Source organism: Triturus cristatus, chromosome 1_1, assembly GCF_964204655.1.
Source record: "Triturus cristatus chromosome 1_1, aTriCri1.1, whole genome shotgun sequence".
Taxonomy (NCBI): domain Eukaryota; kingdom Metazoa; phylum Chordata; class Amphibia; order Caudata; family Salamandridae; genus Triturus; species Triturus cristatus.
Window position 1 is genome coordinate 40,994,599 of NC_140579.1, and position 26,154 is coordinate 41,020,752.

The 26,154-nt window shown below is 48.3% G+C and overlaps 1 protein-coding gene across 2 annotated transcripts in view; it reads right to left on the reverse strand.

Annotated features, from left to right (window-relative positions):
* LOC146869304 (uncharacterized) overlaps nucleotides 1-26,154 on the reverse strand; it is a 77,891-nt gene that overhangs the window by 20,567 nt on the left and 31,170 nt on the right. Inside the window, exon 3 of one of the 2 annotated variants that reach the window (XM_085647132.1) lies at nucleotides 12,535-13,042. The exons of the other annotated variant lie outside the window; for it this stretch is intronic. Coding sequence (XP_085503258.1) covers nucleotides 12,759-13,042 — 284 coding nt within the window. The 3' untranslated portion in view covers nucleotides 12,535-12,758. Of the gene's footprint in view, nucleotides 1-12,534; nucleotides 13,043-26,154 lie in introns of those variants that run through there. 2 annotated transcript variants of the gene reach the window in all.

Consider the following 26,154-nt stretch of genomic DNA (forward strand, 5'->3'; position numbering starts at 1 on the left):
ACTCTCACTAACCTCTGCAGCACACTCAGATAACGTACACAGCCCCCAGCAGAGGGAAAAGAATCACTGGCTACTCACACTAACCTCTGCAGCACACTCAGATACCGTACACAGCCCCCAGCAGAGGGAAAAGAATCACTGGCTACTCACACTAACCTCTGCAGCACACTCAGATACCGTGCACAGCCCCCAGCAGAGGGGAAAAGAATCACTGGCTACTCACACTAACCTCTGCAGCACACTCAGATACCGTACACAGCCCCCAGCAGAGGGAAAAAGAATCACTGGCTACTCACACTAACCTCTGCAGCACTTTATGAGATACCGTACACAGCCCCCAGCAGAGGGAAAAGAATCACTGGCTACTCACACTAACCTCTGCAGCACACTTGAGATACCGTACACAGCCCCCAGCAGAGGGAAAAAGAATCACTGGCTACTCACACTAACCTCTGCAGCACTTTGAGATACCGTACACAGCCCCCAGCAGAGGGAAAAGAATCACTGGCTACTCACACTAACCTCTGCAGCACACTCAGATACCGTGCACAGCCCCCAGCAGAGGGAAAAAGAATCACTGGCTACTCACACTAACCTCTGCAGCACACATGAGATACCGTGCACAGCCCCCAGCAGAGGGAAAAAGAATCACTGGCTACTCACACTAACCTCTGCAGCACACTCAGATACCGTGCACAGCCCCCAGCAGAGGGGAAAAGAATCACTGGCTACTCACACTAACCTCTGCAGCACACTCAGATACCGTACACAGCCCCCAGCAGAGGGAAAAAGAATCACTGGCTACTCACACTAACCTCTGCAGCACTTTATGAGATACCGTACACAGCCCCCAGCAGAGGGAAAAGAATCACTGGCTACTCACACTAACCTCTGCAGCACACTTGAGATACCGTACACAGCCCCCAGCAGAGGGAAAAAGAATCACTGGCTACTCACACTAACCTCTGCAGCACTTTGAGATACCGTACACAGCCCCCAGCAGAGGGAAAAGAATCACTGGCTACTCACACTAACCTCTGCAGCACACATGAGATACCGTACACAGCCCCCAGCAGAGGGAAAAGAATCACTGGCTACTCTCACTAACCTCTGAGGGGACTATGCTCTTCACTTTTTGTGACTATGCTCTTCACTTTTTGTGACTATGCTCTTCACTTTTTGTGACTATGCTCTTCACTTTTTGTGACTATGCTCTTCACTTTTTGTGACTATGCTCTTCACTTTCTGTTAACTATAAACTTTTCTGTGATGTAATAGTTTTTTGCTAAAGTGCAATTAAGTGAAATTGTTTAACTTATTAATAAGGCACGAATGCTTTATATCATAAGTACAAAAAAAACACCTTGGTTTCATTTCAGTACACAAAGATCCTTACTTGGAGAACGTCGGAAGAGTGGACAGTTGTGAGAACACAGTCCTGGGCACACGTAATGAGGATAGGACAATGGTATTAGTGTCTCGTATAGTTCAAAATTTCTGTGGTCGACACCAGTGTATTGATCAAAAGTATTGCGTACAAAAGGACCTCTTGAAGGTAGTCACACGTCTTTGGTGCGACATGTAGATGCGTGGGTAGAGGCGAGGCAATACGAGACTCCTTGGGGGAAGTGATCTTGTGTGTCCAGTGTCTGGAGGAGGCAGATAGGGGGGTATGCCGTACTACGGGGGGGGATGTCAGAATCCTTGGGGAATAGTAACCTTGTCCGAGCAGTATCTTGGAGGGAGCGGGAGGGCGGTTACGCCGACCTACTTAAGTCAGTGTGGGGGAGAAAGGAAGACACTGGTTCCGTCTTGATTTCCGTAATTCCTTTTGTACGCAGGGCCACACCGCCCTTCTCACAACCCCTTCCACAGGGGCCCGCTACTTTGGGCCAGCCATCTAGCAAGAACCTCGACGTGGACCATTTGGTCCTCTTTGACCTCCTGGCCGGGTTGGAATTATCACCGGCCTCGCGACACCCCCTGTTCTTTTCCAGAGCCACACAGCCCTGAAGAGTCACGGGATAGTTCGCTAATGTGAAAACACGTGTCGGCTGGTTGTTTCTTTGTTGTTGCATCATTAAGTACTTTTGACCAATACACTGGTGTCGACCACAGAAATGTTGAACTATACGAGACACTAATACCATTGACATATCCATATTACGTGTGCCCAGGACTGTGTTCTCATTACTGGTGTGGGTTCTTTGACTCACACATTTACGGGGGTTACAGGGTATTTCCCCCAACCTGGCAGCACCGTGCACACTCCATGCATAGTAAACTTAACGCATACTAGCCTGAGCACCAAACTTCCGGTTACTAAAAACCCTACATCGAGTTAGAGTTGACAATTGTGTTAAAAGCACGGTAAATGGACAAAAAAAAAACTCAATTGAATTAAAGTAAAGGGATATAACTGCTTATCCAGTGCTCCAGTTCGCTCTTACTATTTCACTGCAAGGCAAAGCAGTGCTTGTCAGCACGGGAAAACATACTGGTGCTAAAATTGCTGCTCTAAATGCACAAAGCGCTTTTTGTGTTTTACTCCAATTAACTGAAAATAAACCCTTTCATTGTGAGTATTGATTTCGGTAATGGAATTACCAATTCATATTATTACCAGGAAAAAGCCTGTCAACTGCAAAAATACCTTCAAGTCTTTATTTCATGGTATATGAAGTGACTCGGATTTCACTTACACTGTATACAGTGCTGGCTGGTGAAATTGTAAAGTGGCGGGGCACTTATTTCTAAGTGCTGTAAATATTAGATGTTACGAATACCAAATCAAATTGTACTCAATGGGTATTGAACTAAGGCAGATAAAAATGCGGATTTGGCCTTTTGTTGATTCCTGATCATGACACACACCCCCCCCCCCCCCCATGTCACACGATGAGAGCAGTGAATTTTCAACTCACTGAGCCATCGGTGTTACATTTTTCTATCAAAAGCAAATGCCTTTTCAAACTATGACCAAACACAGATATCTGCTGTATTGCAAGTAGATCTGTAGCAACAATGTGGCTAACAGTCATCTCTTCTGCCATCTGCCTCATTAAAATGTTTTTCCTGCAGTATTTCAAACCTATAATTCAAACTCACTGGCAGATGGCATGAGAGCTTCTGCCAATAGCTAATGGCAGGATGCAAAGGTACAAGGTTTATTTTTTTAATATTGACATCTTCTTGCTGCTGTTTCTAAGAAAGAGCAAGTAAGTTTTATGCAGTGTCGGGGACTCCCTTTAGTTAATGACAGGCACTAATCTTCTGGAACACACTTTTTCAATTCTTCTCATTTGGTGAACGATGCACCTGAGCAAGTTTCGTGTTTCTCAAGCACACTTCACAGATGCCCTCATGTCATGTGACAACTTCAACCAGATTTGTATCGTCATCTAAGAGCATGATGCATTCTGGGGTTTGTAGTTTCACTTTTGAACATTGTAAATATTGGGTTCAGAATTACAGCATGCAAAATGACATACATGACATGGAGCTCCCGGTCCGCTGTGCGACTGTCTGAATGCATGGATCAGACAAAATGGCCCCTTTATAAAGGATACCATGTTGGGAGCAATGCAGCAACATGCGTCTCAAACTTGGAAAATGGGAAGCGGCAACAACACTAAGATGCTTCACAGATGCAATCGTTAATTCAAAGACCTAAGAAAGATCAGACCAAGATGCCTCTTGCAATGCCACTTTTATGAACCCCGCTTTCCCGCCGGAGCCTGCCGAAAGCCTAACCGACAACAGCACCGTCAGTGTACAACTACATACATCAATAGGGTTGAGATTAATTAAGCAGCCTCACTCGCATGAGGCCCGATATCTTCTCTTATGATACAAGGCACTCAACTGCTGCAGCAGGTCACACGCAGTAACTGGTGGGCAGACGCCTGCTCGAAGAAAAGTGTCCCACTCTGAAAGGCTAGGCGCAGTGCTCGTGATGTGGGTTCTAACATGCAGGACTGCAACGTGCGACACCCAAACATGTTTATATTGCATCAAACCCATTTACAAAAGAATAAGCACAATGGCCAGCAGCGGTTCCTCACTCTTCAGCGAGGGGAAAAGGAGATAGTGGGGGGGGGGGGGGGGGGGGGGGGGGGAAGAAGAGGGTTAGGAGAAATAGTACCTCGATCATGTCGGGAGTAGCGGACAGGCATGGATTACGTTTGTTTAATCTGTGCTTGGTCCCTGCTCCACCGAAGCAAATGGAACTGACATTTTGGCTGCCCTGGCCAGTTAAGAGGCAGCAAAGAAGACTGAAGCTGGAACCAACAAATGGTAAGCAAGGGCGGGTTTGCAAGTCCTTTACTGAACACAATAGTGTCATAAGCGGGTGCTTGCACTTGCAGGCTCGACCCTAAAAAGGGTCAGTTTTCAGTGGAAAAAAGTGATGTGTTCATGTTGCATTTTTGGCCGTTTCCTGTCGCGGGCACTTAGCCTACCCACACAAGTGAGGAACCATTTTCATCGAGAGACTTCGCGCAAAACAGAATAGTAGAGCAAGTGTTATTACCAAATGTCTCTCTGCATTTGCACCTTCCAAATGTAAGAGAGTGTGTAAGAAAGACATTATTTTGAGAAATGCTCTATAATTCACATGCTGGTATGGGTGCCCACAAACTCAGATGTGCAAATAACTACTGGTTTTAAACTACACATCTTGCTCCCATTTCAAAGATACATAGGTTTCCTTGATACCCATTTTTCACTCTTTCTATTTTACCAAGTGAATTGCTGTACACCCGGCGCACAATGAAAAACCATCGCAAGGCGCAGCTCAGTTATTGGCTCTGGGCACCTCAGACTTTGGAGAACCTACAAGCCCTATTTATCCCCATAATCAGAAGGGTCAAGTGGACGTAACGATATATTGCTTTTGAAAACCTGCCATAGTTAGAAGAACTTTCAGATGCAAATAGAGACACAGATGGCTGTTTTTTAAAGCAATTTCAATTTTTTTTAAAATTTCAACTGTAACTTTATAGGAAAACCGAAGCATCTACACAAATGACCCCTTGCTGAATTTGAAATTTTGTCTACTTTTCAGAAACATATAGATTTACGGGATCCACCGTTGGTTTCACCTCCATTATTACTACTAACTGGAAGGAGGTTGAAAGCACAAAAAATAGGAAAAATGGTCTATGTCCCAGTAAAATGCCAAAACGGTGGTGAAAATGTTGATTTTCCGATTCAATTCTGCCTGTTCCTGAAAGCTATGAAGATGATGATTTTAGCACCATAAACTCTTCATTGATGCCGTTTGAAGGGTAAAAAAACCAGACTTTCTTCTGCAGCACCTTTTTCCCATTTATTCCCAGAAATCCAAAATGCTGCTGTATTTTGGTCAATTTCTCGGACTGCTCTTGGGGAATCCACAAACCCTGGGTACATTTAAAATCCCCAGGATGTTGTGGAAAAGGGACGCAAATTTGTTGTGGATACCTTATGTGGACAAAAAGTATAGGGGCCTAAGCACGAACTACACCAAGTAGCAATAAAAGGCTTAGTACGGTGGTGGGGTGTGGGGAGGCCTAGCAGCGAAGGGGTTAAACTTGATTATCCTAGCTCCACCTCAATTCATCTCACTCACACTGCACACTCCTACACACCACTACATACACCCTCTCTGTAGGACTTAGTTGAATCCTTAGCCTGGAAAACGTGTGAGAGCTCAGGAGACATGTGAATCTGAGGGGAGGAAAGGACCCGAGCCTGGACAAGCCGTTTATGAAGTCAGCCGTAGGAGAGTCCTTAGAATTAAGTCTGGGCAAATTGTTTTTTTTGCTTTCATTAAAAGATGGAACCAAGAATAGCCAAACCACTTTTTCCACATCTGTGAAATCTCACTACTTTTACGGCGTTTTGTGGTGGTTCTTGGTATTTCTCTGGTTCACATGGTGTAGGGAGGACAGAAAACTCTAAAAATTGCTTGAAAGGTGTGAACTGCTGTGAAAGTGCTTGAAATCCACCCTTTGGAAAACAAATTAGAAAAAAAGTGGTGAATGTTTACCATATACAGAGTGTGTCCCACTTACAGATTGTGCATGTCCTGCATTTCACCGGAATGTTTCTCCCACAGCTACTCCGAGGCAGATTAGGATGTACATGAATATTTCAGGATGCATAATGCATTACATTTCTATTTATAATAATGGTGCTCCTATCTGTGACGTTGCACGTCTTACACCTGAATTTTGAGTAACACTTTATATACAGGTAGAAACAGTAAGTGATGGTGTGAATCTGAGAGCACGCTAAAAATCACTGAGGGATGGGGCAAATCTAAATATACATTAGGGTGGTTGTCATACCCGGTTTGTGCTCCATGGATAAAGCGGGGGCTACTAGGCCTCAGATATCAGAAATCAATCAACAAATGAATAGGGAGAATGCTCAGCTCAATGCTTCTCTTTTCAAGAAAGAAAATACACTTTGGTACTCAATACTACATACCACTATGCCGAGTTGGTGATGCAGCGCGTGCAAGTTAAATTGTTTTATTTATTTATCTTACTCCATTCCACCGAATGTTGGAGTCCACTACCCCCACACCCTGCCCCGTGCAACACTCCCTCTGCGAGCCACCACGGACTTTAGCACTGGTGGCGCCCTGTGCGACAAGGTCTGTTGGTGCCCCCCTATGACCACCCCTGCCACGGATTCCCTCACTAGCACCCCGTAACAGTGCACCTCAAGTCTCCATAATCACGGTCTCTCAGATTCATTTAGTTTTATAGCACCACTCATACCTGTGTAAGGTGTCAGAGCACTTTGCACCACACAAATTGCACAGAGACAATCATATCTGTGTAAATCAATGTATAGGAAATGTTACATCATCCCGAAGTTTAACAGGTACACTCCCTTGTGATATTCATCATTACTGCCCATACAGGTTAACGATGATATGGCTAAAAATTGGGAAAGTTTGGGTGTAAGAACAATTGAGGATTTTTCTGGGGGAAATAGATTTCCAGTTTTCGGTGCTACAGAGTGCTTTTGAAATTCCTAATAGTCACTATTTTAAATTTATTCAGATCAAAAATATTCTTAGTTTAAAGACCCCCAGGATTACATTTGAAAGGCTTCCATTTCTGGATGCTATAGCGAGGAAATCGACAAGAATTGGGAATTTATACAGCTTGCTTCTTGATCAAACTCCTGACAATTTGGAACCAACAGAGTCATCTTGGGCATTGAAGCTTACTAACCCCATTGTTGACATTGATATGAGTGTTTTTAACATCGAAAATACTTCTAGCCCAATTATATAAGAATATTTTTAATTTATACTTTACCCCTGCTAAGTTGTTTACAGGGGGGAAAAGGATAGATGATTATTGTCCCAGATGCGGACTAGGGCCGGCTACCTTGACTCATATGTTTTAGGATTGTGATAAATTAACCTTACTAAAAAAGGAGCGGTCAAGGTTCTGGGAGGAAGTATTTGGGCATAGAGTAGCTGAATCATCTACACTGCTAATTCTTGGCTACGATAGTACATTGGGGCTAAGTTTGGAGGAGGAATCGCGTCTTTTTAGGGACTGCGGTATATTGAATTCTACTGGCAGCTAGATGGAAAGATATGGAACCTCCGACCTTCCAGAAGTGGCTCACCAGGTTTCTGGGAGTTTATAATCAAGAAAAAGCTATCTATTCCACCAGGGGTAGACAGTCAAGAATCCGTGGTCATAAGATCTGGTCACCCATCGCTGCCTGGACTAGAAATGTAAGGGGGTCATAAGTAGACAATAATAATCAGATTACTGTTCAGCATTATTGGGGATAACTTAAGTTTTCCTTTTGTCAATAATCTCTAATGTACTATTGTACTTATGTATTCACTGCTTTATATTATTTATTATATGTATATTCTGGTATTGCTTAATAAAAAGATTTTTTTTTAAAAAGGAAAGGTTACATCAGACAGGACTACAAGGTGTAATGCAGGAGTGACATGTCATCGATACTGGTAGGCAATATAGTTTAAATTCTTATTCTGGAAAAGCACACATTCAGAATTTAAAACGTAACATCATTGTTAGGGGTTCTCTTTCATTATGAGAATTTTTGTCTACCCAAATGAACCCTTTTCACAAGATTAGGATGATGAAAGCCTGGGCAAAAAAACTCTAGCATATATCTTGCAGTTTGCATGCAGCTCTAGGATGACAGTTAATAGCTCAATGTTCTATATTAGGATTTTGACATAAACGACAAGTAACAAAAGGAGCTCTCTTACAGAATCAGTGACCCACTGACCTATTTACTTTAAATGCACTTTGTTATTTGCATGGTACATGTCCTTAGCAGCAGGCATTTTAACCCACAGCACTAACTTTGGATGAGTCCAAACTTCCACTAGACAAACCTCCAGTCTCTTTCCAGGAAGACTATTAATCACCGAAGTTAACCTGACATTTAATTGATGCCTTCAAAAATTCCTGAAGGCCAGGAACGCGGCAGCAGGTGCTTTTAAAAAAAAAAAGGTACATTTTCAAAAATGAACCCCCCACCCAAAGTCAACGCCCGGTGCCGTCGCACCGATCGCACAGCCCTAGAGCCGGCCCTGTTCACACCTTCATCAGTTGTAGCCCCATTGTTAGAAATTGGGTTCCTGGTGGACTTTGATAGATCACCACAATCCTACTGGGGGTAAGTTACAAAACACCCTAAATGTACCGGTGCTCGCCCTCTGGTAGCATGGCACAGAGCAGTTAGTCTTAACTTAACAGGCAATGTGTAAAGTATTTGTGCAACTCTTCAAACAATAAAAAAGTTAAAACATCTCACAAAAATATTCCATACCAAGTTAGAAAAATAGCTCTTAATTTCATAAATAAAACAATACCAAAATAACAAACATTTAAATAAATAGAACGCGAGTTATGTGTTATTAAAGATTAAACTATAAAAAAAATAGCGCTTAGAAGCATTAAATGCCTATTTGGGCTGTCTGGTTCCACCAGACCGGGACAAAGTAAAAATTTCAGGCCGATTGCAATAGAGCGTGGGCCAGATACAGGGACTCTGAAAGGCCGGTTGAACAATAGTACCTTGATCCTGGTTGCGACAATGAAGATGCGAGGTGCTATGAGGTGGACTCGATAGTGGTGATGCCCCAACTCTGAAGACGATGTGCCGTTTCCAAGATGCGATGGTTCAGAATCCATTGTGCTGGGTTTCTCTACGCAGTCGAGGGGATGCGTAGATCGCCTCCCAGCAGTGGCAGCGATGAGGTGGTTCCAATGGCGATGTGCTTTGCTGCAAGTGCGATGCGCCAGTCCGGTACCTGCAACATCGGTGATGGGTTGATTGTGCTCTCGCAGCAGAGGATGCGTCGGTTCTCGTGGAGCAAGCACCTTAGGCCCTCTTCCAATGGTCCAGGAGCAGGGGTGCAAGTCTTTTATGTCCCCGAGACTTCAGATCAGGAGGCTAGTCAGCTAGTCCTTGGAGTCACTCTGGGTTCAAATGATGGAAGTCTAGTCTTTACCCTATCAAAGAGCAGCAGGCAGCAGGGTAACACTGCAAGGCAGCAGTTCTTCCACAGAGGCAGTCTAGCAGAGTGGCAGTCCCTTAGCACAGCAGTTCTTCCTGGCAGAATGGTTTTAGGTCCAGAAGTGTATGGAGTTGGTGGTGTCGGACGTCCAGTACTCACAGCCAATTGTGCCTTTGAAGTGGGGGGGGGGGGCTTCAAAGAAGGGTCTTTGAAGTGCACAGAGGTCCTCCTTTCCTGCCCTCGCTCCAGACTCACTACAGGGATGTATGCAGCCCTTTGTGTGTGGACAGGACACAGCCTATTCAGGATTAAGTGTGAAGCTGTGCCCCGCTCCTCCCTCCTAACCTTCCAAGAAGGCTCATCAAATCACACTGAAGTTCCTTTTGTGTGTGGCTAGAGGGAATACACAAAGTTCAGCTGTCACCTCAACCAGCCAGTGATCAGAGACAGGCTGCAGACACCAAATGGCTAAGCAGATCTACTTCCTTTCTATTAGAGATTACAACTTATTAAATGTAATGAGGAATTACCAATGTCATCCTTTGAGAAGGGTACGCGCCTCACAGTAGTGAAAAACAAGTTTTTTTTTTTATACCTACCAGGACTGTAAAACTTAAGAGTACATGTCCTACCATTTGAATACATAGTATCCTGCCATGTAGGATACCGAGGGCTTACCTTAGGGGTGCTGTATATGTAATAAAAGGAGAGTTTAAGGCTTTGCAAGGGGTTTTAATTGCCAAGTCAACATGTTTTGGAAATGGCCCTTTTTGCAGGGTTATCTCCAAACTTTTTGCTTCTTCCTCCTATTTTTTTCCTGACCTGCTGTTGTTGGTTTTAGGACTCTGGGCACTATCACTGCTGATCAGTGTTAAAGTGGATATGCTCTCTGTGTAAATTGTGTGATGGATTGGCGTTTCCATGATTGGTATATTTGATTTACTTGTCAGTCCGTAGTAAAGTGCACCGAGTGTGCCATGGCCTGTAAATCAAATGCTACTAGTGGAGAATGTTTGCATTGTCAGCATTCCGTCCATCATTTGGTTGCTGTAACACTTTTCGGCCTAAGTGGGACGGGTATGCCCAGACGTGGGTCCCTTGCTCACTGTTCCACTGGCTGAAGGGTGACATACCCTGAAACCGGTCCCAGGATGCTTGTTTCCGGTCCAGGGAGGATCTGGCCTGGCAGTTCGGTCTGGACTGTTCCCATGGGGCACAGGGTCCAGACCTATTTGCATATGGCTGGGTCCAAACTGGGGTGGCGTAGTGGGCAAAAGAACGATGGATTTAACACAGATCTCTTGACTGGGGGAGAATGTTTGCATTGTCAGCATTCCGTCCATCATTTGTTTGCTGTAACACTCGTGGGCCTGCAGCACTGATTGTGCCACCCATGTGAGTAGCCCTGAAAAGGTAACTCAGATCTGCCACTGCAGAATCTGCGCGCAGTTTGTAGCTGCCATATCGACTTTGCAAGTGCACCCACTTGCCAGGCCCTAACCTTCCCGTTTCTTCCATGTGAGTCACCCCTAAGGTAGGGCCAAGGTACCTCTGTGGATAGGGTGCAGTGTATGTGAAAGGTAGGACGTGCCCTGATGTGTGTGGCATGAACTGATAGTGAAATACTGCCAATTTCGTTTTTCACCATTGTAAGGCTATCTACCCCATTGGAAAGAATGAATTAATTTATAACATCTTTAACATCTTATAAATATAACTTCCCATTGGGACCAGGTAGGAAAATAAAGTTTACTATGCCTGAACTAAGAATCTAAAGATTCATCTTATAGTAAAGGTGATTTTTACATTTTGTGTTTGAAAATACCACTTTTAGGGCCTCATGTAGGTAAATAAAATTTACCGGTTCTTAAATACCGAGCCGTACCGAATCGGTAAATTAGAATCGGTAAGTTATATGTAGGTAAAAATTCGGTAACAGTTACCGATTCGGTAACATTCGGTAATCACGAATCGGAATTCACCGAATCGGTAAATACCGAGGTGGTATTTACCGAATCGGAAAATTCCGAGGTGGTATGTACCGAATCGGAAAATACCGAGGTGGTATTAACCGAATCGGAAAATACCGAATCGGTATGTATGGATTCGGTAAATAAAATCACATGACTTGACGAAACAGCTAATCCAGTGCAACGACAGCCCATCCAACCAGGAACTGCCCACACCCAGGCAGGTGTACATAATTAGCCGAAGTGGCCACACCCAGGCAGGTGTACATAATTAGCCGACCCTGGAGAGGCTTGGAGTGCAGAGGAGAGGCAGGGAGCCGTTGCATGTGCGAGCGGGTAAACGAACAGCATGTCCAGCCAGAGAACACAGAAAGACGGAGGGGAAAGGAGGAGGAAGCTGAAATTTAGCCCCAAGGAACTCCAGGTGCTGGTGGAGGAGGTGGTGAAGCAGCACCAGAAGCTGTTCGGAAGGCAATCCCTGCAAGTGCCTGAGGTGGAAAAGCGCAACATATGGCTGGCCATCCAGGCGCAGGTCAATGCTGTGGGAGTGACCCACAGGGACATTGAGGTCCTCAAAAGCGCTGGTATGACCTCAGGATTGTAACCAAGAGGAAGATGGGCGACATCCAGAAGGAGGCCAGCCAGACCGGAGGTGGAACCAACAGGGCACCTGCCCTCACCGAACTGGAGGAGCTGGTGGCGGCCACAATCGAGCAAGAGAGCGTCGTGGGTCTTGGGGACGCCGACAGCTCTGCCAGAGCCGCAACACACCAAGGTAAGACGAAAGCACAGCAATGTAGCCCCCCCTACCCCTATCCCACATCCCCCAATTGTGAAACGAGAATCACACTGCAGTCCACACGTGTCAGTGCAGACAGGCAATGCATTCCGGGAGATGTAGTCAGGGCAACACTAACCAGGACGTAAATGTTACAGGGCAACAAGGCATGTCACGCACTCGAGGCACAAGGAGACAGGGGACATATTGGAATGTGAAATGATTTATTGTGACGCTTGCAATGCAGCCCTTCGGGGACACTGAGCCAATGTTGTATTTCTGTCCACAGATGTGACATCATGCAGGACAGGGCATGCTGCAGGAGAGACGGCACACCGGCCACATAAATCACCTCTAGCCAGCACAAGTTCAGACCAGGGAGCAGGCCCACTGGCAGCCGCACCACCAACACAGCCAGCCTCGCCGCACACAGAGCCAGCATCACCTCACCGAGAGCCAGCATCACCACCACCAGAGCCAGCATCGCCACTCATGTTCGATTCACCGGCCACATCTCCGCTTGCAGGCGTGAGAATGAGGAGGCGTCCAGCAGCCAGGCTACGAGCCTTAGACACCTCGTCAGACGACAGCATGGGCCCAGAAGACCGCACCGGGCCCCAGGAAGGGAGCCATGCCACTGTGCCCCACACCTCACAGGCAGCACAGACGGAAGCAAGAGGGCGCCGCAGGTCGCGTGTCCAGAGTCCACCAGCACCCACTGACGGCCATGGTGTCTTCTTGGGGCTCGAGGGCCAAATGTTGAAGCAACAGCGCCTGCAATCAAAGGCAGTCATGTCAGTCCAGAGGCACATGCGGGTGATGAAGACAACATTAGTCAACATGGACACTAACATTAGCGGCATGGCTGCGGGCATTCGGGACATGTCCCAGTCTATCCAGCAGTTGTGCAGCAAATTAGATGCCGACATCGAAGCACGGCGCCGGGAACGCCAGAGAAGGGACACTACCAGCAGGGCACTCAACCGTCTGGCAACTGCCACTTCTCTACTGTGCCGGCGCTCTGTGACGATGCAGGAGGGCCTAACACAGTGCTGCAGCGACCTGTCTCGGGGGATGGTGCAGGTGACAAGTGCACTAGGGGTGCTATTGACTAGTCAGGCGTCGACAACTGCTGCAGGGGATGCTGCGGAGAGCATCGACACCAGCAGCAGCATCACACCCCCCGTCCCAGAAGCACGCAGGAGCAGCAGGCGGCTTGGGGTTGGCTCTAGTGAGGATGCACAGGCCGTGCAATCCACCACTGCAGCGCGTATGCGCAAACATTGATGTAGCCCTGCTTAGCCACTTCCCAATGGGTGACGTAACCCTGGACATACTATAGATGGTATATTGCCAGATTGGCCTGTTCATGTGTGCATGGCGTGGTGCCACATTAAAACTACGTCAGGACTTCTCACAACTCGCTGTGTCCCCTTACTTACTCAGAAATAGTTGGATGTGATCTCTGCCCGTCTCTCTCTCCCATCGATTGCAGTTGGCACTCTAGCTGCGTTGCCCTCTGGCTGGCCTGACTCATCCTCGTTGTCCTCAAAATATGTTAGTTCCACATCTGTACCTTTTTTCGTGGCAAGGTTGTGCAGCATTGCACAAGTGGCAATAATCTTGCAGCAGGTGATGGGTTTGTACTGGCGTGCGCCTCCGCTCTTGTGCAGGCAGCGGAACCTGCTCTTCAGTAGTCCAAACGTGCGCTCCACCACATTGCGTGTTGTTTTGTGTGCCACGTTGTATCGTCTCTCACTCTGGGTTGCTGGGTGTAGGTAGGGAGTGAGGATGAATGACCGGCATGCATATGCACTGTCGCCTGGATGAGTAAAAGGGAACCATCAGTAACATGCCTCATGACACTATGATTTGCAGGTTTCAAGGGGCGTCACTGTTACTTACCTAGCAGGTATCCCTCTCCGAATTCTCCGGCACTCAGTCGTGTGTATATCCCACTATTCTGGAAGATGTAAGAGTCGTGGGTGCTCCCAGGAAACTTTGCAACAATATCTGTGATGATGTTCCCTGCATCACAGATCACCTGCACATTGATGGAGTGGGTGGACTTCCTGTTCATGTAGATGTGCTCTGTATCAGCTGGTGGACAGATTGGGATGTGCGTACCATCAATACAGCCGATGACATGGGGGAACTGTGCCATGTGATAAAAGTCAGTTTTTGTTTTCTGCAGTGCAGCCTGTGTGTTCGGGAAGCTGATGTAGTGGTGCATTCTCTGCATCATGGCATCCAGGAACTTCCTGAAGAAACGTGACAGGCAACTCTGGGATACCCCACCCACCGCAGCTATCACCACCTGATAACTGCCGGATGCCAACAGATGTAGGCTGCAGAGCACCTGCACATGTGGGGGTATGGCGTGCGCCCTTCTTATTGGATGGTCCAGGAGTGGGTGTAGGTCCCTGATTAAGTCCATGATGGTTTCGGGGTCTAGCCTGTACCTCTCATGTATCTCTGCATCAGTCAGCTGGAATAGTGTGATGCGCTGTCTGTAGATTTGTTCCTCCCGTCGCCACACCCTCAGTCCTGCTGCCTGTAGACGTAGGCGCCTTGCAATGACGTACATAGCGGCCATGTTGTCCACGCTGTTGCATTTTGGGTTTGCTTTTATCCATTGTTGATGGTTACCACCTGCTTTTAATCCGTGTTAATTACCGACTCTTATTTAACGATTTTACTGGATTTCTTAATTACCGAGTGCTCCTACATGTCATTTTAAATTTTACCACTTCATATTTACCACTTCATGTTTACCGAATCGTTAATTATGTATTCGGTAAATATGAATCGGTATTTTAGAATTCGGTAAATATGATTCGGTATTTACCGCCTCATATTTACCGAAAAGTGGTTTTTGGACTCCTACATCTCACTTGTCTGAATACCGGTCGGTAACGGCATTTTTACCGAAAATCGGCCGTTACCGACCGGTATTTGGCTACCTACATGAGGCCCTTAGAAAGTAGGTATTTTCTTGCTTAGTCATCCAGTGTGTCTCTGCTAGGATGTGCATTGACTGTCTGGCTTTGGAGAGACAGGGGTTAGAAGAGGCATTCTCTCAGATGGCCACCAGGGGGCGGGGGTGATGGTTGTCCTGCTATTCCTGAATGAGTCGGGGCTGGGCTGAATAGCCCTGGCCTGTATTCAGAGCAGTGGGAGGAGTTTTCATTAGCACCTGAATAGGCCAAGTCTGTACTTAGAGTGGTGGGAGGATATTTCCTTGCACCTGAATGGGCCCTGTCTGCCTTGGACAATGCGGTCTCCATCCCCTGCTAGGAAGCTGGGCGAAGAGAGGACAGAACTGGTTTGGACTAGGCACAGACATTCTCCGACTGAGAGGACAAAGGATTTTGAGGTATAAATATTGGGGCCCAGACTCCAGAACTTTAAAACTCTTTTGGACCAAGAAGACTGCCAAGAAATAGAGCTAGAGAAGCTGCGAGGAGGAACTACCACTTTGCTAAGTGCTTTGCTGAGTTGTCTTGCAGTGGCTGCTTCGGTCTTGGGCAGTGAAAAGACTGGACTTGAACTTTCTGCAATCTATTTTTGTGAGTTTCTCCAAGAGCTTGCCCACTCTTCAAGAAGTCTCAGGTACAGCAAAGACTTCAAGTTCTGCCCTCAGCTCTGGTGACTGTTTTGTGTTGCAACAGAAGAAAAAGCAACCCAACACCGTCTAAGACGCCGCTACCGACTTCGTGTCCTGAAGGCACTGCAGAGGGCACCGCCACAATGCTGCACCGCAACCCTGGTCTCACTGATGCCACCTGATGACGACGCCACCGAGCTGCTGCTTGCACCGAGACCTGTGAGTACCGCACTCCGCACCGCCTCGCTTACCACTGCCCTGGTATCCCCGACGATGCAGCTTCATGACAACAAACGCCACTGCTTGCACCGTGGTTCGAGGGCACCGCTTGTAAGTTACATGCAACACTGTCCTCATCCTGCACTCCAGCCTAGGCCTACCGACGCCAGCGCCATCGACTCCAGTTCGTCAGTCGACGACAGCGCTTCAGCAAAGACGACGCTGCTTGCACAGTGACCTGTCAGCACCACGACGAGCACCGCATCACTTCGCAGTGCAGCCCTGGTCTCACCAATACCGCTGGACGACCATCACCTAGCCGCAGCCTGCACCGCGACCTAAGGGCACAGCATGCTGCACCGCTGCCCTTCAGACCGCAGGACCAGATGCCTGCCAATGCTCCCGACTTCAACCGCGAGGAGTTCGATCTGCAGCATGTGTGACTTCAAGGGCCAGACGACTCCTGCACCAACCTCCAGGACAGACGCCTGTGGACACCGTGCTTTCGGAGCTCAATGAGAGGCCGCTGACGCCCTGCATTTCTAAAGGTACGGTTTTGCGGGTCTTCCCGACACCAAAGCTGGCCCGCGACGCCACGGTCAGCCAGAACTATTTAGATTTGTTGTTCATGACGCCGTGATAGCCCCAGATGAAGCTATGGACTTCAAGGAACTGTTTTACACATTTATTTTGATAACTGAATATTTCTAAGTACTGTATTGTGGATTTTTATCATTTTTGGTCTGGTCTTAAGTATATAACAATATTGGATATTTTTCTAAACTGGTGTGGTGTCCTTTTGTGGTGCTTCCACTGTGTTACTGTTGGTCATGTGCAAATGTTTTACCCACTGCCTCCGAGATCAGCCTGCCTGCTCGTGCCAAGCTACCAAGGGGCTGAGCAGGGGTTATGTTAGGAGTGTAACTCCCTTATCCTGACTAGGAAGAAGGGTCCCTATTTGGACAAAGGTGCGAGCCCTTGCCAACTGGATACCCACATTTCTAACATGTCACTATAAACTGAACACTCAAGCTCTGTAATGGTGTTTAAAGGGTTACTTGAGTGGGTGGCACAATCAGTGCAGCAGACCCACTAGTAGCATTTAATTTACAGGCCCTGGGTACATGAAATGCACTAAAGTAGGAACTTCTAAGTAATTTAAATATTCCAGTTTGGGATACATCAATCAGACCATATTTAAAGGACTGAGCACAAGCACTTTATCACCAGTTAGCAGTGGTAAAGTGCACAGAGGCCTAAGGCCAACAAAATGAATTCAGCAAAAAAATATTTTGCCTGCTTCCCTCCATTTCTTCTGTACCCATGTTTGCTGGCTCTAGGACTCTGCGCACTTTAGCGCCGCTAATCAGTGCTAAATGCTTGAGCTCTCTCCCCTAAAACATGGTAACTTTATAGTGTACTCAATTGGCATATTTCATTTGCTTATAATTCCCTGGGAATGTGCACTACATGTGCCCAGGGCCTGTAAATGAATTGCTACTAGTGGGCCCACAGCACTGATTGTGTCACCCACGCAAGTAGCCCTCTGCCATGGCAGGGTCTGCACTTGCAGTTCCCTGCACTGTGACGTGGAAGGTAAAACTACTTGCCAAGCCCTGAACTCCCCCTTTTATGACATACAAGTCATTCGCAAGGATGGCCATTGGCCGCCCAGGCAACCGAAAGGAAGGAAATAAGATTTGCAGCTTTCCATATAATAGCACTAAATCTCTTACACAAAAAGAACTCTAGATTCACACAGCTCTAGGGCTCATCTTTTGAATGCAGGAATATAACACTCAACAGGAAAAGACTGAACAGTTCATTTTTCAAAATGTATAGAGCAGAGTTGGACTCCAAGTTTAGAATTTGTAGTAACTTTAGCTTATTTTGGAACTAGTACGTGTTTTGTTGAAATCTACGCATTATTCAGGAGTTGCTGGGTGACTGGACAGGTGGAGTAAACCCAGATTTATGCAGAAAATGGGAGAATCTCATAATTACAGCAGCCATGGATATAGGATAGGGAGAGACAAAAAGAAACGAGAGAGAAAGCGCAAGCAGAACTATGGAAGGGAGAAAGAGTTTAGCTAGAGACAAACATCAGAAAATTGGCAGAATGGGAAGGGAGAGACCGTAGATAAAATGGAGGGGCAGTACGAGAACGCAAGCAGAGACGACAGAGAAAGTGAAAGAGAGACATAGTGGCAGGTGAGGGAAGACAGCAGAGAAAAGGGGGACGCAGCAATGATGGCTGAAGCTGCAACAACAGGATTAAAGGAATCAGGAACAGAAAGCGGCAGGCGGGGGTGTGGGAGCACAAAAGGAGAGAGGCAGGAGCTGGAGGCCGCAGAATAGAAGATAAACAAGCATTGGCACAGCCAATAGGTCTCACCTTTGGGACCTTATACGTGTTTAGCCATGCAACAGTTGCATAACTAAATACTTATAAGGTCCCAAAAGCGAGACCTATTGACCATGCCAAGCGGCCGTCCGGCCGCAAAAGTGATCGCAATCAAACATCAAAGCGGCCCTGCGGCCGCGAAAGTGAAAGTAATCGCGGTAAAGCCCGCGCACTCTAGCTCTAGGCTGGTCTGGTGGCACTTTTTGGAGCCCTCTCAATAAGTCTCACCAGACCAGCGCATGCGCTGGGTCAGGCGAGACCTAACAAGGAAAAAAACAGGGGAGACAGGCAGCTGAGATCTCGAAGAGCGAGAAAGGCAGCATAGTCCAGGGAGAGACGAGAAAGTTGGAAGGAGAGTAGAGATAGGGGACCAGAGAACCTGGGCAGCACAGACGGGTGGCTGGGCACAACCGAGGCTGGGCGCAGACTCACAGTGAGGAGGGGTGTGCTACTACAACAGACATCTGAGAAAGAGGGTGACAAAGATTGGGGGGCTGAGACAACAGAAACTAAGTTCCCTGGGGACAGCAGCGACCGGGGCCTCTGGGGACAGCAGCGACCGGGGTAGAGGGGGGTGCAGGCACAGCAGTTGCTGGAGATAGAGGGGAGAAAGGGGAAGCAGGGAAAGTAGAGATCGAACCTGGCTGGCCAGGTACAAGAGGAACAGGGAACGCTGGAGACAGCAGTGACCGGAGGGGGGGGGGGGGGGGGGGGGGACAGTGGACAGCAGTGGCCAGAGGGGAGAGGACAGCATTATCTGTGAGACTGGTGGACAGCAATGACCAGGAGGCCTAGGACGGCAGTGACCAGGGGGCCGGAGACGGCAGTGACCAGGGGGCCGGAGACGGCAGTGACCAGGGGGCCGGAGACGGCAGTGACCAGGGGCTGGGGTCCAAAGACAGAGGCCATGGACTGTAGGGATTGGGAAGGGGGCTGCAGAAATGGGAGACAGGGACTGCTGAGCTAGGGGCCGAAGTAGGGCCGTTTCTACCATTAGGCAAGGCTGGGCGGCAAAAGGGGGAGGGCGGCAAAAACCTAAACATGCATGCATGCGCATAACGCAGTCCCAGGGTACAGAAGGCCCCAACCCTTCAGGACTCAGTGCCACATTTTGTGGGGGGTCAATGAATATCTGTTGTTCGGCAGAGTCAGGGGCCCCTCATCACAATCTGCAGGGAGTAGGGGCTGGGCATCATTCAATGTCACTCCACTGAACGGAGGCCAGAAAGCGAGAACCATGCGGATTCCAGCGATGGGGACCCTCTGTTGAACCCGCCTGTGCCCCTGGGCAGTGTGCCTACAGCGGGACACGAGAAAAGTGCTGCATATGTTCTCACATGCGTTCAGTATGTGTTGTACCATGATCTGCAGTCTGGGGGTCGGGAAAGTGATAATGGGATACACCGTCCCCCCCCCCCCCTCTTCCCACCGTCACTCACATTCAAAGGGCCTCACTTGGAGCACACATGCATTTTTCCAACCTAGAAGGAACGAGGGCCTAAAATCACCACTAGGCCGCAGCCTTACCGCGCCACAGGACTGCTGGACCAGGCCTGGCTCTTAGAAGCCACGTCTCAAGTTTCATGGCACTATATTCCTGTTTCTATTCATGCCTTCCTTTACAGTCCACTGTTTATGTATCGTGACGGCAGGTGTACCGTGAGTGCTGCCTGCTCTGTGCACCTTTACAGATGTTACACTGCCGGTAGTGCCTGTCACTGTGAGCCTGTATTACTGTCTTCTGGCCTCCGTACTCTGATAATGTTCACTGCAGCTGTGCTTCCCCCGTTACTGTCACCTGTCCCTGTGTTAACATTACTGTCGCCATGGGGGCCCACCAGCTCTTCGGGATATTTAATGCAGATTGAAAACCATGCAGCAGAAACGTGTACATAATATATTGGCACAAAACTCGAAAAGTGACGTCCCGGTCTAAATAAAAAAAAAAAAACAAGCATCACTTAAAACTACAGATCTCACATGTGGGGGCCTCGTGGTGGTCTCCTGCTTGGAACAAGCTTTTGGAGATGGTTACAGAGCAAGAAAAAACTGACAAGGAGTTTTTTTCCCAGGCTAAGTAAAAATACATTGAGGAGGGTAAAAGGAAGCGCTTGTGTCGTTTGAACGGCACATTAGTATTCTGTCGCACTTTGAACAAGCATTTGCAATGCACGAGGTCTCGCATTTACGAGAGTTTGAGCTATTGGCATTGTAAATGACAATGCCTTTTATTTATGTTTTGGTTTTTAAAACAGAAATAAAAGGCATAGTCATTTACAATGCCAATAGCTTAAACTCGCGTAAATGCGAGACCTATTGCATTGCAAATGCTTGAGATCACATGGGGTCTTCCACCCGTTAAGTACCAAGAGTCCTGTGTGCCTGTGTTATTGTACAGCTGGTACCTGGCCCGCCCCAAAAAAGATTATCCTGGCATTGCTTGATATCTTGTCTACGATAAAGCTTGCTCCGTCTCTAGAATCTCGCCCCATAAAGCAGCCTACTATGGGTTGGTTTGATTCTGTGTGGGTCTGTGTATCTGCCTGTGTTGGGTGTGATTGGAGGTGGAAGAGGCCAGTAGCCCTACTGTTCTCCCAACTCAAGCCCATGATAGCATAACTGAGTTAATACCCCTCAGAACAGGGCAATAACTTACATAGCCGCAACAATTGACACAGATGACTTACTTTAATACGGATTTGACAGTCCAGACGAGATAGAGAGGCACCAAAGCAGGCCTCCATTCCCCAAGACCTGGATGACAGGGGGAAGAGAGTGATGGTAGTAAAAGGGAGGGGGCAGCATTTTTCAATTCTCTCCTCGGGCAGCAAAACACAGAGAAACGGCCCTGGGCCGGAGCAAAACCTAGACAACAGGAATGGTAGCCGGGCAGTAAACAGACAGGAGGCACAGAGTGAGGTGTACAAGGTGCTGGATACACATAGGTAGAGGAGACATGAGGAGAGAAGCGGAGGTCGTGGAGGTGAAGCAATCAGAGAGGTGGAGGTGGTCTGTGTATGTGTCGATAGAGAGTTCGGACAAAGTGTTGGGGCGGAACAGACACAAGAAGTGCGTGTTCCGTTCTGTTCACAGGAGCACATAGTTCCCTTATCTGCACGTGAGAGTGCACTCCTCGGAGGTCAGAGTGCACTCCTCAGAGGTCAGAGTGCACATCAGAGTGCACTTCTCAGAGGTCAGGGCAGGGGCACAAGAGTAAACAGCGCAGACGCCTTGGTGTTATATTGTATTATAGCAGTTCTATAGCGCTTAATACCGCTATGTGGTATGACTTCAAGCAGGGGTATTTGTCTAAGGGGTCTAGGACACCTAAACAGGTCTATATTGAAAACCTAAAATCTACAAGCTATGCCCTTTGGAGCCCACAAGACAAAGAAAACAAGAACTAAAGAGATAAGTTAGATGTGACTTTAGGTTGTGAATCAAAGTAAGATTTAAGTTATTCAGTGTACATATGGTGGAAGGCTTCAATTAATTTCAGCCACTGGTTGGATCTCAGCCTGGACCGTCCTCTGGTTTGCACAGTGCCAGTCTGGAGTGGCACAGTGAGCATGAAAAGGATGGGAAGAATGTACACCACAGTAATTACCAGTGGATAGATATGCTGCTTCAGATTATGTCTAGCTTGATGCCATGCCACGCCTAACTCATAAAACACCTTTCCCTCCAGGCCCACCCCGGTCTTCCCAGATCCATCCTCTTCCCACCCGTGCCCAGCTGGCAGACAGCTGCTCTTAGGGGAACCTTCTCCTGGGATGGCGTCTGACATTCTAGAGATGGAGGGAGGAGAGGCAGTGGGGGGCGAGGGTTTCCAGAAGTGACCTTGGGATGCTGTGGAGAGCCAGTTGGGTATGTGAAGGAAGGCAAAGGAAAACATCAGAGTTTTTATGATCCTAAAAGGGGTTTGGGGGAGTCTGCTTGCTTCTGCACTGACCCTGGGAAACTGAGACGCAGACTTGCTAAATGATGGCCCCCGCACCGCCTTATTTCTGCACCGGGCATAATGTCCGAGCAGGAGATGGATTGTAGAGAGAAAGAGAGATTGAAAGCGTGAAGCATGGTGGCAGTGGCGGCTCCTCCACTAAGGCGAAGGAGCGTCGCCCCACTGCTATGAAGCAGCAAAAGAAAGGAAAAAAATAAAATGATAATAAAGTAATGTTATCATCATCTTATTTTGTTCTCCTGCTGCAGCAGCTAGCGTGAGGGGGCGGGGTGGGACAGCAGAGCAGGGGAGGAGGACAATGACTGTTAGGTTGTCCCTCTAGTGCTGCCCAAAACAGTCATGCGCACTTCCCCTGTTCTCCATGCAGGCTGCAATACAGCCGGCATGGAGAACATGCCACCCCTACAGCCCCTGGGTGAGCACTTTGTAACGAGGCTCAGACCAATCACAACGCTGTATTGCAGTGTTGTGTTTGGGTGCTGGGAGCATGGGAGCCCTGGTGCTTCCTGCTTCCTGTTTTTAACAAGAAGCCAGGAAGAGGACAGCAGGGGACACAGAAGAGGCGGTAAGTGATTTCTGTTTTTACACCGATTTCCCCCCTCCCCCACCACTTTGCCCCCACTTGCCTCACTGCTGCTTCAAGGTAGCAGCCGTGACTTCTGGGTGGGTGGGCCTGCAGTGATCCAGAAGGCACAGCAAGGATGTGGCAAAGGCACACATCCTGTCTCCTCCTCACCAAGGGCCTGCCAACACCTCCTGACAAACCCTGCCCCCAAAGGGGCATGCTGAACACAAGAGTGTGGTTTCGTTGCATAGATTCGGCATAGGGATAAATAAATGACTGCCAAATTAAATTCTCTGTAAATGGAGAATGAGAGGAAGTGGCGTAACGGCCAGAGCTGCTGACTTTGGAGCTGGGGAACCAAGTCCGAGTCTCAGTACTGGCTCAACATACTGTGTTACTGAACAAATCACTTAATCTCCCCGTGCCTTCAACTAAATGAAGGTTGTTGATCCCAACAACCTGACTGCCCCGACAACCACCGGCACCTCAGACCCCGCGGCCACCACCCACATCGATCCCCTGCTCACCTGGACCAACATAAACGACGATGACACCATCAAAATCATGAACACCATCCACTCCGGCTCTCCATCGTGGCCACACCACATCTTCAACAAAGCTAGCGCCACCATCGCTCCCAATCTCCGCAAGACCATCAACATCTCCTTCGAGACCGTGACCTTCCCAGAGAGCTGGAAGCATGCCGAGATAAACGCCTTACTGAAGAAACCCAAGGCGGATCCGAGGGACCTCAAGAACTTCCGGCCCATCTCCCTGCTCCTGGCGAAGGTCATCAAGAAGTCAGTCAACAGACAGCTGACCCGCTACCTCGAGGAGATCATCATCGTGGACCCATCCCAGTACGGGTTCCGCAGCAACCACAGAACCGAGACTGCCCTCATCGCCACCACCGATGACATCAGGGCCCTACTGGACAACGGTGAAACCGCGGCCCTCATCCTCCTGGACCGGTCAGCCGCCTTCAACACTGTCCGCCACTACACCCTACGCACACGCCTCCACCTCCACAACGCAGGGATCCGAGACAAGGCTCTGAAATGGACCACCTCCTTCCCCTTTGGCAGAACCCAGAGCGTCCGACTCTTCCCCGCCCCCCCCCCCCCTTCAATTCCGAAGCCTCAGAGATCACCTGCGGTGTACCCCAAGGAACATCCCTCAGCCCGACATTGTTCAAACATCCACATGGCACCACTCGCCCACGTAGCCCGACGGCACAACTTCAACATCATCTGCTACGCCGACAACACCCAGCTGATCCTCTCCCTGACCAAGGACCTCCTCCCTGCCAAAACCAACGTCCACGAGGGAATAAAAGCCGTCGCCGAGTGGATGAAGAACAGCCGTCTGAAGCTGAACTTGGACAAGACAGGGGTCCTCATGCTTGGCTCCACCCCCTCATCCAGGGACGCTCCTAGTGGCCGTCCGCACTGGAAGCAGCACCAACACCAACCAACGACGCACGCGACCGCTGGCGGCAGATCATTTTCCCACCTCGCCGCCAAGACCTGGAACACCCTCCCCATCCTCCTACGGCAGACCCAGGACCTGCTAACCTTCAGGAGGCTCCTCAAGACCTGGCTATTCGAGCAGTAGCAGCACCCCTCCCCCCCCCCTTAGCACCTCGAGACCCTCACGGGTGAGTAGTGCGCTTTACAAGTGTGTTGATTGATTGATCACGTCAGCTTGAGTTTTGAGACAAATTGTGGCATCATTATCCAAAACCCCCTTTTCCGACCTGAAGAAAAGGTAATATTGTTCCAGCCACCTATAGCGGAAGAGGGTAACCCCTGAGAGATGGTGAGGTGGTCAGGATCTCCGCTGGGAATGCAGTTGGCTCAGGTGTACTTATAGGGGACAGAATGTCATCTAGGCGCGTCTGCGTGATCATGTTTCATTAGCACGCCTGAGTGTTGGCTAACAGAAACGGATGATGGCTGCCTGGATCTAAGGCCAGAAGCCCAGAGGCCCATTATCATTTCTGGTTGTGGTTCCCATGTGTATGTGATGGCATCCAACCAGGAAGGCAGAAGGCACAACTAAAAGCCAATCATCGCTGGAATTCACAGACCTATTAAAAGGAATGAATCTTTCCCAACACATCCACACTCCTACCCACCACAAGGGTCACATACTCGACCAGGTCTGGATGTCTGACCTCGACATCTCACCTCCTTCAGTTTTTCCCTGTTCTTGGTCCGATCATTATTTTATTTCCTCTGTCCTTCACTTACACACCAGGTGTCCCCCCCCCCCGTATCAAGAATTTTAGGGCCCGAAATTGGAATAGAGCGAATCTGGCTGAATTTTATGCCTCTCTAGCCTCTACTGCTCCTACCTCTTCGATCACGCTTACAGTTCAGTCTGACAACCTCGATACTTGGTTACGTCAGGCCAGCGACAAAGTAGCCCCCTTCAAGAACATCAAAGTTAAGCGCCCTCACGACGCTCAACGCTGGTTCACGGACCAACTTAAAGCGGAGAAACTCGCCCTGCGGCAATCTGAACGCCGCTGGCGCCGCCACTATGATCCTCAGCTTAAACTGGCCTACACTGAGGCGTTGAAGTCGTACAAACTATCGATCCTGGCAGCCAAAACGGCATACTATTCTAAACTTATATTGGACTCTAACAACAATTCGAAAACCATCTTTTCTGTTGTAAATGAGTTATCCCTGCCGGATAGGGTTACCCCCCCAGCCTTTGCCGACTCAATCCCTCTGCGACTCACTTAACTCTTATTTCATAGACAAAATCATCACAATAAAAAACAACATTCCGACCCCGGCATCTTCCACTCCACCTCCCCTTCCCCCAAAAAACACTAGTTCCTTGTCTAAGTTCCCCCCCATCTCTCCACAAGAATTTGTTTCTCTCCTTTTTAAAGTCAGATCGTTCCCCTAACGATTGTTGCCCCCCTCAGATCCTGAGAGAAGCCTTCCTAACATGTCCAGCCCCCCCCCTTGCTCTCCTCAATAACTCTCTCGCCACAGGGGAGGTCCCTCTCTCTTTTAAGCAAACATCCATCGTTCCCATTTTAAAAAAACCCAACACTGATCCCCTCACACTCAGTAATTATAGACCTATTTCCCTTCTTCCTTATCTGGGAAAA